The sequence below is a fragment of the Pygocentrus nattereri genome, chromosome 22, assembly GCF_015220715.1.
Source record: "Pygocentrus nattereri isolate fPygNat1 chromosome 22, fPygNat1.pri, whole genome shotgun sequence".
Classification (NCBI taxonomy): domain Eukaryota; kingdom Metazoa; phylum Chordata; class Actinopteri; order Characiformes; family Serrasalmidae; genus Pygocentrus; species Pygocentrus nattereri.
Window position 1 is genome coordinate 12,550,359 of NC_051232.1, and position 12,590 is coordinate 12,562,948.

The window sequence follows — 12,590 nt, forward strand, 5'->3', positions numbered from 1 at the left end:
GCTACCGCATCTATTCTGTCAGCTCTAACCAGATATCTCTCATCAACAAAGCATTACTGTATGCAGAACTGCTGCTCACTGGATGTTTTTCCTTTATTGCTCCATTCTGCTGTGCATGAAAAACCCAGGAGAACAGCTGTTCTAGAAATATTCAAACTAGAATGTGTGGCACCAAAGATCACGCCACAGTCAAACTCACTTTTTCCATTCTGATGAAGATTACCTGAAGCTGGTGGCCTGTATCTGCATGTTTTATGCACTGCTACCACACGACTGCATGAATAAGTGTGTACAGGTGCTCCAAATAAAGTACTTCATGCCCACATTTTCTTCCTCTTGATCCATCTTCAATAGTGGATTTTTGCATGTGCTGAATAAAAAAAAAAAAGTTGGCTCACTGCCTTTGTTCCAACTTGTTCAAACCTCAGAAAACCAACCATAACACATAATCCCTCAGGAAAACATCTCCAGGCATCACCCACTCTTCACTTTTGCTCTGAGGCGTGTTTAAAACACAGCACCAGAGCTGTAAGTTTCAACCAACTGTTCGCAGCCTCCCTCTTTCCTTCTTTACTTTTTCCTCTGCAGTCTTCAGCGCAGTTCGCCCCAGGCTTTTTCCCCCAGTTTCCGCTGGCGACAGCCGCGTCAATGCGAGAGTCATTCCACAGGAAATGCCACCAAACTCCACACCTCCACTCATGTGTACACACACACACACACATAAATAGCAAGAGAATACGTCTTACATAATGTGCTGAATCTGACCCAGAAAACGCACCTGAGCATCAAACTGTCGGGAAGACACTCACGCAGGTGGCACAACATGGAAAACAACACTAGTATTATGATCATACTGTGATGTCCCTAAATATAAACATCTTTTATAAAAATGGAGAATCAACAATTAACCATTCCAGGTGCCAATATCTGACCTAATCATGACACTGCATCATAGAAAATCAAAAAATATACAGAACAACACAGCAAACCAATTCACAAGAATCATATTAATATTTTTACTGTGTTGAAAAAAAGATTTTATGTTCCATTTTCAGTTTAGTAGAGCATTCTACATTACAAATCTCCTTCATTTCATAACACACTAGCCCTGAGTGAAACAAGCTTACGAGTACTCAATCGAGGCTAAAAGCACAGCAATGCAACATAATTAACGAGTCTTTGTTGCGTCTATTCTGTTGAAGGTATTGAGAGTTTTGAGAGGCTCACGTTGAAAGACACAATTAAAAATAGGTCATCAGTTTTGCCGGAAATGAGCACCTTAGCACTGCCACACGGTCAAGGACTTTTTAATGAACTACTCTAGCCAGCGTTCGCTGAAACCACAACCAAAAAAATGGATAAAGATCATTTTAGGTCAACATCTACAGAGCACAAAAAACCCGTGCTGATGAGTCATCACCTTCTGTCACTGAACTGGTTAGCTACTGTTTCAATGTCAGATCATGATGAGCACCTGCACAAGCTGCTAAATTTCCTTTATGCTACTGAATTTTAAAGTGCTAGCAAAAGGGCACAGGTATATTTGCCTGTGTAGCTTGTATGCAGTTCAAGAATGCAATTCATTACAGGGAACAGAGAGAAGTTTTAAGCCATCACATATTGAGTTACAGAGCTTTTGATGCACATACCTTTGTTGACACTGTACACACAAACGTATTTATGGAAGATAGATGTGTTTTCATGCACTATGTTTCTATATGAGTGCATGAATTCTGTACCGCTATTTGACATGTGTCACCCTTATTATGATAGCACAACAATTCTATGGAAAAAATGCAAGGTAAACAAAGCAGTTTAACATTCTGGGTGTTTAGTTTTCACTTTGGTACAGCTGATGATACTTTTTTGAAGCAGGGTGTGGAGCAGTGCTATTACCCCGTGCATGGTTACCGGTACACGGTGAAACGGGAGTAAAACATCATATACAGGTAACTGGGCATGTGAAGTTATAGCAAACTTTAGTTATCTGACGCACTGCTAACCTAGTTGTGATGTGGTGCAAGGTATCTTACAGCAATGTGCCAAGTCTGGTGCAAATTTATAGTGTTTGATGCGAGACGGTGCTGCCCTACAAATCCCAAGACCCGAAGAAGAAGTATGTCATATTTAGGGCGACAATATCATGCATAGCATCCAAACTGAGACCCACTCCTAATGACTGATAGGAGCTCACTGGCACTTCCGCAGCCTTCTGCGATGTCAGTGTGGTAAAGGCCAACATCTCAAAATATAATTAGCTACCACAAAACATGCACACACACAACATGTGAGGCGTCATACAGGATGAGAGCTGTCTGCTGCACACTGGCGTATGACTGCACCACTCAAAGCATGAGAAACAGAAGGTTTCAGGGCTCACTGCAGGCAGCTTCCACATCTTACTGCGCAACCTCACCACACTGACCAAATGAGTGTGAAAGCACGGAGTGAGAGACAGTCTGCGAAACAGAGGCTGTGGGCGAAACCGCGCTGCAGCTCGTTCTCCAGCTTGTAGCGAAACACAGCTGCAAAAATGCTGCACTCGCCGTTTCCTCCGTCTATAAACGGCACCTTACAAAGTGACTCACTGGTGCCAAGTTAAAACTCGCTTCACGTTCCATTTAACAGAGCGAAACGACGGATGTGTTTTCTCTGATTTAACACATCGCTTTGCCGTGTTAACACTCAGCCCTTGTCTCTAGAACAATCCTGTCAGCAATCTGACTGGCAGATCACAATATGAACCTACTTTCGTAGGTGACAGGAAGCAGAGGTGTTTTGAACCTGTCGAGCACTGAAAGGAGAAAGTTGCACCAGTGGTAGTGGATGTGTGTGCACGAAGTGCCCCTGTCCTACAGGGTAGGTGGGATTGGTCTCAAGGACCACCGAGACGTCTTAATCTCTTTGATCCGATTAGCTTCTCAGACAACACGCATACAAATTCTTCAGAGCGAGGTTGTGTGTTGAGGGACACAGTGCTACGGAACTGAACAATGACGCTGTTGTTACGAGAATTTTCCTCCTTGCATATGAGCTTTTTCTTGCACCGAGACTGCAACGCTGAATTCCAACTGGGAATCCACTGAGACTACATCTTGGTTTTACTCAGTTTGAGCTACAATGCCTGATTTTTGGATTAAACTTCCTTTCTTTGAACTGAAATTCCCAAATGTTCCCCATATTTCAGATAATTAAGATTTGAACCACAGATTTTACGGCCGATTTCTTCTCAGCCAAAACGGCCAATTCTTTGGTTGATTGTATCAGCACTTTCTTTTGTTTTTAAACCCGAAGCTCACAGTGTGTCGGGTGAAATGAACACATGAAACAGATTTCCAGCACTTTCTAGTGGCCAAAGTTGGAAATGAACACTATTTGCTTTTTAACAAGCCAAACCAGAATTTTACATTCTTAAAGGAAAACTCTCTGTCTGAGTAAATAATGCAAAAAAGCATCGAGTCACGCGTGATTATGCTGGTACAAGCGCAGCAGCAGCATTCAAACACAGGGCGATACAGCAGCCGATTCCCTACTAATAGCCCTGAACGTGTTAAGTGTTCGCATCTTAATGAGAACTTTTCTCAAAGATAGCTTGATTAGACTCTGCTCAGAAATTTCAATCAACAAATCTCACACAGATTCTTAAACTAGACGTTTGGAAGAATACAGATAAACCAGGGATTCCAAATCCCAATCCAGGACCCTCCTCACCCCAACATCACAGCAACATCTCAAACTCAAAGTCGAGGAAGGTGGCATTTCTGCAGTGATGTCTCTGAAGTCTGTCCTGCGATCCTTCAAGCGTAGCCTTCATTTCAGAGAAACCAAAAGACGCAACTGGTGAACTTTGAGATCTTTATCATGCAAAGTCCTTCATGTATAGTTCCAGTACAACTGGAAAAAGAGCGCAAACAGATGCATGTGTAATTAAACTGAATTAAATGGAAAATTTAATATTTTTAGACAGAAGATTTACATTTTTTTTGCATCGCTTAGATCAGTAAGTCATGGCTTGTTGGCACCAACAAGCTATGGACCGTATCAAATATGCATGAGTGAGTAATGAAGAGGATCTTTCATGCACCAGTGCTTCTAAATCTCTCCAACAATGTTAGAAATAAAAGCTCTGTGCTGGGACATTTTTGTTTATCAAAGCAGAAACAATGTAAATGTACCCTCAAAGGCACAACAGTGGTTTTAAGGTCCAATTGTGCACCTTTAATAAGTTTTTTGCCAGGTGAAAAGTACGTATTTGTACCTTTACGCAACCTATTATTTTAAAACAGAATAAAATAAAAGCCCTGGAGACGAGAGGTGTGAGAAAAATGTGTTACTTTATAACTTCAATGGATTATGCAACAATCATGTTCCCTGACCAAGATGTACCCTTGAGGGTTCCACCACAGTGACAAGAGCGTTCCTGCCCCAGTGACAGTTTCACACCTTTTTTTATTGAGTGCATGTTGTCTGCAGCCTTCACTTTGGGACATGACTTAGGTTAATGTTTTTCTCCCCATAAAGAACAGTGAAAATATTCCATAGCTATACATAACATGATGGGAAAGCTAGCGGCAGTCACAGCAGCAAGTCTGGACTTTACTGTTAATCTCTTTCAAACAGTTAACAGCTAACTAAACATGTTCAAATTTACATAGAATTTGTTCAGACACTAAAGACAACTGCAGCTCCCTTTACAGGAAAAACTTAACACTGCAAAACTGCTCTGCGCTGTGTCAAGTGTGAAAAGACAAGTGGCATGGAGGAGTTTCAGCTTTAGAGCAGGTAAACAACCAGGTCCCCAGAACTGACTCCGGGAATCACTGCAGTAGGTATACACATCACCCATCTTCCCATGCTGAAGTACATCTACCCAAACCAAGTCAAAATGCCTTGAAAGTAAACTGTCATATGCCAAACTGGGTATATTCCCTTTCTTTTCCTGAAGATAACCTGCCACTTTATTATTAGAACAAAACAAACAGCACTTTTCATATCTATCTTCGCATTTAGCAAGCGGTTTCAGGGAGTGTTAAAGGTGTCTGACCCTTGCACTGCACTGACGTCTTAGGCTGTGCTCGCCTGGTACAAAAACATCCTGAATCTTGTGGGCTTTCGCACTCACTCCACTCCACAGATTCAGTCTGGTATTGTTCCCGCAGTGAAATGTTTGTGCTTATGGGCGTCACTAGCTGAGTCAAGAGCTTGATAACTCAAACTCTTGCTCTGTCAGTACAAGAGTAAACACATCTTCATCAAGAAAACGCTTTAAAATTTGTCAGCTGCTGGTTTTCCCCACCACAATCAGGTCTGCCGGGGCTGCTATAAAAAAAGGCCAATCTCAGGAACTTCGCCCATTGTTAGAATTTCCTCGTCAATTTCCACTGGAGATGTCTCAACCTGATTCGCTCTCTCACAATTGGCGTGATAAAGGCGCTGCGGAAACTCTCTGCTTTACCGACCGTCCTGCTTCACTTCTGGGACACAACATTGGCAGCAATAGCATGTCCAAAACAGAGAAATGAGTTTTGAAGTAACATGAAATCTGAACATATTCAAGATACTATACAAAAAAGTTATGTATAAGAAGTCAAAATACACAAATGACAAAAGTGAAGTGATTTTTCTGAAGCATGGTGCTAAAGTCATGATATCAATCCAATGTAAATCAAACTGGATCATAAGCCAGTAATAAATACACTACAAAACTATGTGCTATTACGCAAATATTTATATCGAATATCATTCTATGTGTAAGCTACAAATTAAGGGATTTTCCTCCAGTATTTTAAAGCCACTGCCATCCTAACTGATCTAAACTGGATTGTTTTACTAATGCTAATGTACTTGAAGTGTGGACTTTTTCTTTTTGGAGAGAACTTCTTATTTTAAGGCTAAGCAGGACCAAAAACCTGGACTGTGAAACGCAGAACATGTGCGCTTCGCCTTCAGCATCGTCACCACCTGAACTGCTCCTATATCTCATGAGAACAAACTGACTTGTCTGGCCAAAGATACGGCTCGGTATGAGCCAAGTGCCAAACGAAGCGTTTATTCAATTCAGGACGTTTCTTTTAACATGTTATTGTTGGGCTAGCACAACTGCTGATGGTGGTTCAGTGACATGGCCACTCAGATTAAACACAATTCTAAGGAACGGTTTTAGCCACTCAAATGTGCAACGCTGTGTATGTATTGTAGAAACTATAAAGCTCTCAAATCCATCAGTCATGCCCACTGTGTCATTTAACAAACGCTCCAACGAATCACAGGAATTTCTCTTGTGTGTGTGTGTTAAGTGCACTGACCACACATCCATCACAAGCAACAATGAAGGCGGTTCTCACAGCTTGGAAAACTATAGGTGTTTCAGTACTGTGTGCTACAATATCCCAGCTCCATTCAATTCAATGCTATTTGTTTAACACTTTTTACAAAAGACGCTGTCCCAAAGCATATTCCTACAAACTCAGCACTCAAAAGAAAAATAGAAAAACCCTGAGAGGAACCATAAAAAACCCCTCTCTTCTCCTCTGGGCTGTACCGGATAGTGCCGTTATGATACAAGTAGTACAAGTTTACGAGGACGATTAAACAGAAGCACTGGCATAATACAGAGGAAAGATCTGTGAGATAAGCCAGTGACTAATGTTAGAAAGCTGCCAGTAAGTTCAGGCAGCATAACATAAACAGGATGCTAAATATGAGAACATTGCATGTAAGGAGTTGAATATGAGTGAAAGGCATGATTAGAATTTCTAGAAACAGTTCATGCATGTGTTGTCAGGGTGACACAGAAGTGCGCAACCTAAAGAGCCGTAAAATCTAACACGGATATTTTAAGTATGTAGCATCAGGAAAAGCGTGCTTTTAGTCATCCGCAAACTTTGACAGCAAACAATTAGATACTTTTTGAGATTCGCCTTCATTTTGTTGCACAAGAGTAACTGCTGACATCATAAATATATTAGTATCTGTAAAAGAGCAGCTTTTCAAAACATGTAAACAACTCAGAGTTAGAGCTAGCCAGGCTGAAGTACAGCAGCCTCATGGTGGGGTTATAACAGAGCGTTCCCACTAAGCCTCCATAAGGTAAACAATGAGAGAAGCCCATAACTGACACAAATTTTTCGAACGCCTTTATGAACGGATTTATCAAAAATATACTACAGATGTCAACTCTTTCACTAAACTTATTTAAGGCTGGGTTTTATGGTTTTTGTTGGAAAGCTTGTCCAGTTATGAGGCAAGTCAGAACACTTGTGCTCACCTCATTTTTACCCTAATTGGAAGAAGATGATAGAAGGGATATCTGTATTTTAATTCACAGCAGAGACGTGTAGGCAGGGATCAACACTGCTCATTGCACGGTGCCCCTCACAATATTCAGGTTGTAACCACTAACTTGCAGACCCTGTGTGCCGAGTGGCCACATGCCTTGGAGATTAGTTTTGCACTTTCCTTTTAACAAAACACCATGTCAGTTCACAAATATCTACCATTAATACCAAACTACTTTATGCAATTCAGAGCCTGTCTGGTCAGAGTTACAATTCACCAACGGTTACATTAACGGTACCACTACGATAAACAACGTGGCAATATCTTCTCACTATAACTCTAACCATTTCTTCGTAGCCTGCAACGACGGCTGGGTTATTAGATTACGTCTTCATTGCCAGTGGCAGTGCTGGCAACAGAATTCATGAAGCTGGAGTAGGACTTTGAGAAGGATGTGATGCTCTGTGCAGCATTATATCAGTTTCCATGACAGACAGACACAACGATCCCAATGACAAAAACTCAAATCATGAGCAAATCTGCCCATCTACTGCCCCTCTGTGAAGGTCACCTGCTCAAAAAATGATTAATCTTGCTCTAATACTTTAGGAAAAAAACTATATTAGTTAGGTTTTGCCAGATTTTAATACTACTACAAACAACAACAACACTAATAACCCTCGCTGCTTCTGCGCGGTGCAGCCACAGCACCCATTCTGTTATTACTGCCATCCACCTCATCACTTACTGCCAGTCACCTGTACCATTTGGTGCCACTTGCTGTCTGACGTATTGTCTTGTATGTGCAATATCCTTCTTGTATGTGCAATACCCCCCTGCCCCATTGGCTCCTGTGCACTTCTACTTATTTCTCTATTTGTCTGCTGGTTCATGCTGCTGTGGTGTAAGAATTTCATTGTATTTTTTAAAGCTGAACACATAAGAGCAGAAACCAATCTTCAATCTCATGAATTTGGTACTTAGCCTTGCTAAAACCAGTTTCAGACTCCGTTTTGTACTTTTTCAGTGCATTAAAGGTTAGATTAGGCCAGCGTTAAAGGAAACAGGCACATGTCTAGTTGATCATTCATGTCAGAAGACATGGCTGGCAGGCACACATGCTGCACCCTGCATTCCTTCGATTCTGATGTTCTCACAGCCTCACATTCCTGAGGGTTTTTTCAAGCTCTCCAGGGCCTCCGCGACAATGTACTGTCACTTCTGGCTACGTGAGCAGAAACACTGGGAGGAAAAGCTTGCAAAATAACGCGGTGTGTGTCACCATATTATAGTGTAATGTAGACAGATGTCATCAGACTGACTGGCTCTGGTTTAATCAGAGTGAGTTACGCTGGTCTGGAGTACTGAGTCAGAAGTGCAGCTAAAATAAGACCACATTCCAACCACACCAAAAAAAAAAAAATCCCACCAGCTACGTTGAAGGAGAACTCCCCCAGTTTTTAAGAAGTTCTGCAGAATTAAATGGTTACGATGTAAACAAAGCCAGTGTTCTAGAGAACTGACCACACAGGTGGTGATAGGAACCCGACGTCCACCTTTAAACGCTCCCTCACAGAAGGCTATTATATGAAGTGGTTATGAGTTCACACCCTGATGTTCAAGACATGTTAACACTAGTTTCATGACAAAATTTTGGAATAAAACGTTTTTATCCATTCATGGTGGAGAGACGTGAAAGGTATTTTAAGGGGAAATTATAGAAATAAATCTCACTTGTTCAGATCTCCCATTATTTTGCCATCATCCTTACATATAAAATACCAGAAAACACATGCAGGCTCAGTGGTGGTTTTAAATGGTTTTAAAAGGTAAACAAAGCAGCTACATTTGTGTTGTTGATACCAAGACCCCTGGTTCCCATCACCGCTGCTGTAAAGAAATCTGACCCTCTACGATAAACCACTTCACACCAACCCACTCTGACTTTGTTTGCATCACAGATTTATGCAAACATTTCGAAAATCGGTGGAATCGCCCTTTATCGATTCACTGCATCTGTGTTTAAGGCAAGCAAACTTGAAAGATGGCAGCGAAATGGGGAAAAATCTTTCTGGCCAATGTTTTACAGTTAAAATCAACCCCTTTTCCTACCAGTGAATGTGTTCGGTTATCACCAAAATGAACCATCTCCACTAACACAAGGCTAAAGTTGGCTCCCCAAGCATCATTTCCGTTCCACCTTAAAAAGTAAACAGTGCCGCAGTAACACACTGGCGCCTGTCCGCGCGTCAGAACGTAACTGCTGCACCATTTAAGGTGGACCGGAAAATTCGAATAAGAAGCTCCCGAGTAACGGTAAAGTGGCTAAAATTAGCTTAGCTCCCCAACAAGATTTGAGAACAGAAACGGTGCTACAACTAGCTACGGCGTGGAAACTCCTTCTCGACGACTGTAGATGATGTTTCACGGTGTAACCACAAAGCAGGGAACGTAACTAATATTACCTGTTGCGTCCTCTCGGTCGGGCTCTTCATAATCGCCTGTCGAAAGCTGTTGTCCACATAAGACGCCATCCTGTTGCTTTGAAAAAATGCACGACTGCCGGGCTGCACTGAACAACGAAAATGTTTCCTTCAGGCTTGGAGCATTTCCTCTTAAGTTATCGCCTTCGCCTGGCTCCGTCAAGCTCAAAAACAAAACTCACAGTTCCTCAAACGGGAGAAAGGCTTATTGTGCGTCCAGGCCGGTTTCAGAGCCGGGGGCTCGAGTTGTTCTCGTAGCCTGAGGGCACCGGGGGCGTCCCCGCATCCAGCAGCTCGTTTCCCCGTACAGCAGCGCCGGGACTACTTTTCCCAGCTCATAATACTGTCCCGGCCTTTGCCGAACATCGACAGTACAACTTTAAGGCGGAGAATAAGACAAACGTAAAAACCGCTGCTCTTGTCTTCTCTTCTCTCGTGTCTGCCTCACTATCGGACAGTAGCTCTAGGCTACCGCTTTAGCATCCAGGTCCCGTGTCTCCGCATTGTTTTGTAGTCGGAATCGCGGCTCCCCAGAAAAAGTACAGTAAAAATCCAGTAATGAACTCCGCCGCCTCGCTTCGCGGCGTCTGCTCAGGCTAGGCACTCCCCTGGAGCTCAGCGACCGTTCGGCTGCCTTTCCTACACAAGAATAACGCTAGAAGTTTCCTTTGAAACCTCCTCAGTGACGGGCCGGACCGGGCGGGGTGATGCCCTCTCGGTAATGGGCGAGTCGAGGCCGTGTCAGCGGCGTGATTCATGAGGAGAGGGGGGGTTGTGGAAATTAAACGGGAGAAGCAGGCTGTGTCGCCCCTCTAGTGGACAGTCGTCGAAGTTACACATACATACAGCCCCACGTTTCTGCATGATTAAATCTTTAAGATGTAAGCGAAGTCTTTCAGTGTTTCAGTGTAAAATCTACACGAGCTTAGCAAGTCAGACTTTTTCCAACCTACTTACAGCGGCGCTGATAGGAACCAGGCGTCTGATGCGTTTGTGCATGAAAGGGGAACTCCACCAATTTTTTCAAAATTTCTCTGTAATTCAACGGTTGAGACGCAAACAAAGCCATTCAAAGTGGGTTGAATGACTTGAAATAGTTTATCATTGTACATACTCAGATTTCTTGACAATGGTGCTGACAGAAACCAGAGGTCATAATGTTTACAACACAAATATGGGCATCTCATTTTCTATCCAAAACCACTAGTGGACCCACATGTGGTTTTATATGTAACGCTGAAAAATGAGTAGTTAGCTACTTTACAGCTGCTTTCCCAAAATTTGTAGCCTAGCTATAATTTAGCTACTTTTCCACAAAGAGTAGTGGCTACTTTATAGCTACTTTATAACTACTTTATAGCTACTTTATAACTACTTTATAACTACTTCATAGCTACTTTATAGCTACTTTCGAAGCGCGATTGTTAGAGCGTTTGTGAATCTCCTCTTGACACACCAAATAAGCCCAACTGACAGTGTGAACAAGACACTGCATTTAATCATGTGCCAGAAAGAAACACACAACTGAAAAGCTGCAAATATACAAGAAGACCACCAACCAACGATCAAACGTGCACACCCAAAGGCGTGACATCCAGCAGAAATTAAGACTAAATGCAAAGTCAATCATTCCAGGTTTTTCCTAACAAATATTCAACAAAAATAACTGAATACAAAGCAGAGAAATTTGTGCAAAGCGTTAACTGTTGAAATAAAACTTCCAGTTTAAACATTTCAGCAAGATACACTGATCATAACATTATGACCACCTCCCTGTTTCTACGCTCATTGTCCATTTGATCAGCTCCACTTTGTAGTTCTACAGTTACAGACTGTAGTCCATCTGTTTCTCCGGTGCTTTGTTACCCTGTTCTTCAGTGGTCAGGACCCCCATGGACCCTCACAGAGCAGGTAATATTTGGACGGTGGATCATTCTCAGCACTGCAGTTACGCTGATGTGGTGGTGTGTTAGTGTCTGATGCGCTGGTACGAGTGGAGCTGATAAAATGGACAATGAGTGTAGAAACAAGGAGGTGGTCATAATGTTGTGTCTGACCGGTGTGTATACAGACATGACATTCAGAGTCTTTATTAAACTTCAGCAACACTTCAAAATCCTCATCAGTGACTCTGATCTGTTTGGGGTGAGAATCAGGCCTGAATAATCGCTCCACTGCTGCTGCAGCTCCACTGCAGAACTAGATTTCTAGGTAAAATAACACAATAATCCTCCTTTTGCTGTAAAATCATTCTAACACACAGTTTTCACAATAAATGGTCTTAAACCCTGGAGTTAACGTAGAACTGCTAATTTACCCTTTAACGCTGAAGACTGACGTGTAGACTGCTGGTCACCATAGCAACGCAGATAACGGAACGGCAAAGAGAGACGAACATCGATAATCTGGAGATGAACAGACTTATTTACATTTATAATCACTCTGGTTTCCTGATACGTTTAATGTGCAGCAACTCGCGAAACTTAGTCAGTTTCTCTTTCTTCTCGTTCTCGTTCGAATTGACCCATTCCACCTTAAATGGTACAGCAGGACAATCCGGCGCCTCAGGCACCATTTAAGGTGGAACAGGAGAATTCGACCGAGAAGCTGGAGGATGAGAAGTGACTTCAACCTCAGAAAAAGTCAAACATTGAGAGACATTTTACAAGAAACTCGTGGAGAAGTTTCCCGAGATGTGAGAAAAGCGGCTACAGCTGAGCTGAAGGTTTCAGTGAGCCTAAGTTCGCGTTCACACTGAGACACACTCACAGCCAGGACGGTAAAACGGACATGACATGTCGTGCCTCCCAAGGTGGTTTGACTATTGCT

The 12,590-nt window shown here is 42.4% G+C and overlaps 1 protein-coding gene across 7 annotated transcripts in view; it reads right to left on the minus strand.

Annotated features, from left to right (window-relative positions):
- si:dkey-253i9.4 (rap guanine nucleotide exchange factor 2) overlaps positions 1-10,485 on the minus strand; it is a 61,121-nt gene extending 50,636 nt beyond the window's left edge. For 5 of the 7 annotated variants that reach the window (XM_017717450.2, XM_037532765.1, XM_017717449.2 and 2 more), the window contains exon 1: positions 9,744-10,483. In XM_017717450.2, coding sequence (XP_017572939.1) covers positions 9,744-9,812 — 69 coding nt within the window. In that variant the 5' untranslated portion in view covers positions 9,813-10,483. Of the gene's footprint in view, positions 1-223; positions 391-9,743 lie in introns of those variants that run through there. The other 2 variants (XR_005129356.1, XM_037532766.1) reach the window with 2 other exon arrangements.
- Positions 10,486-12,590: the final 2,105 nt, after the last annotated feature.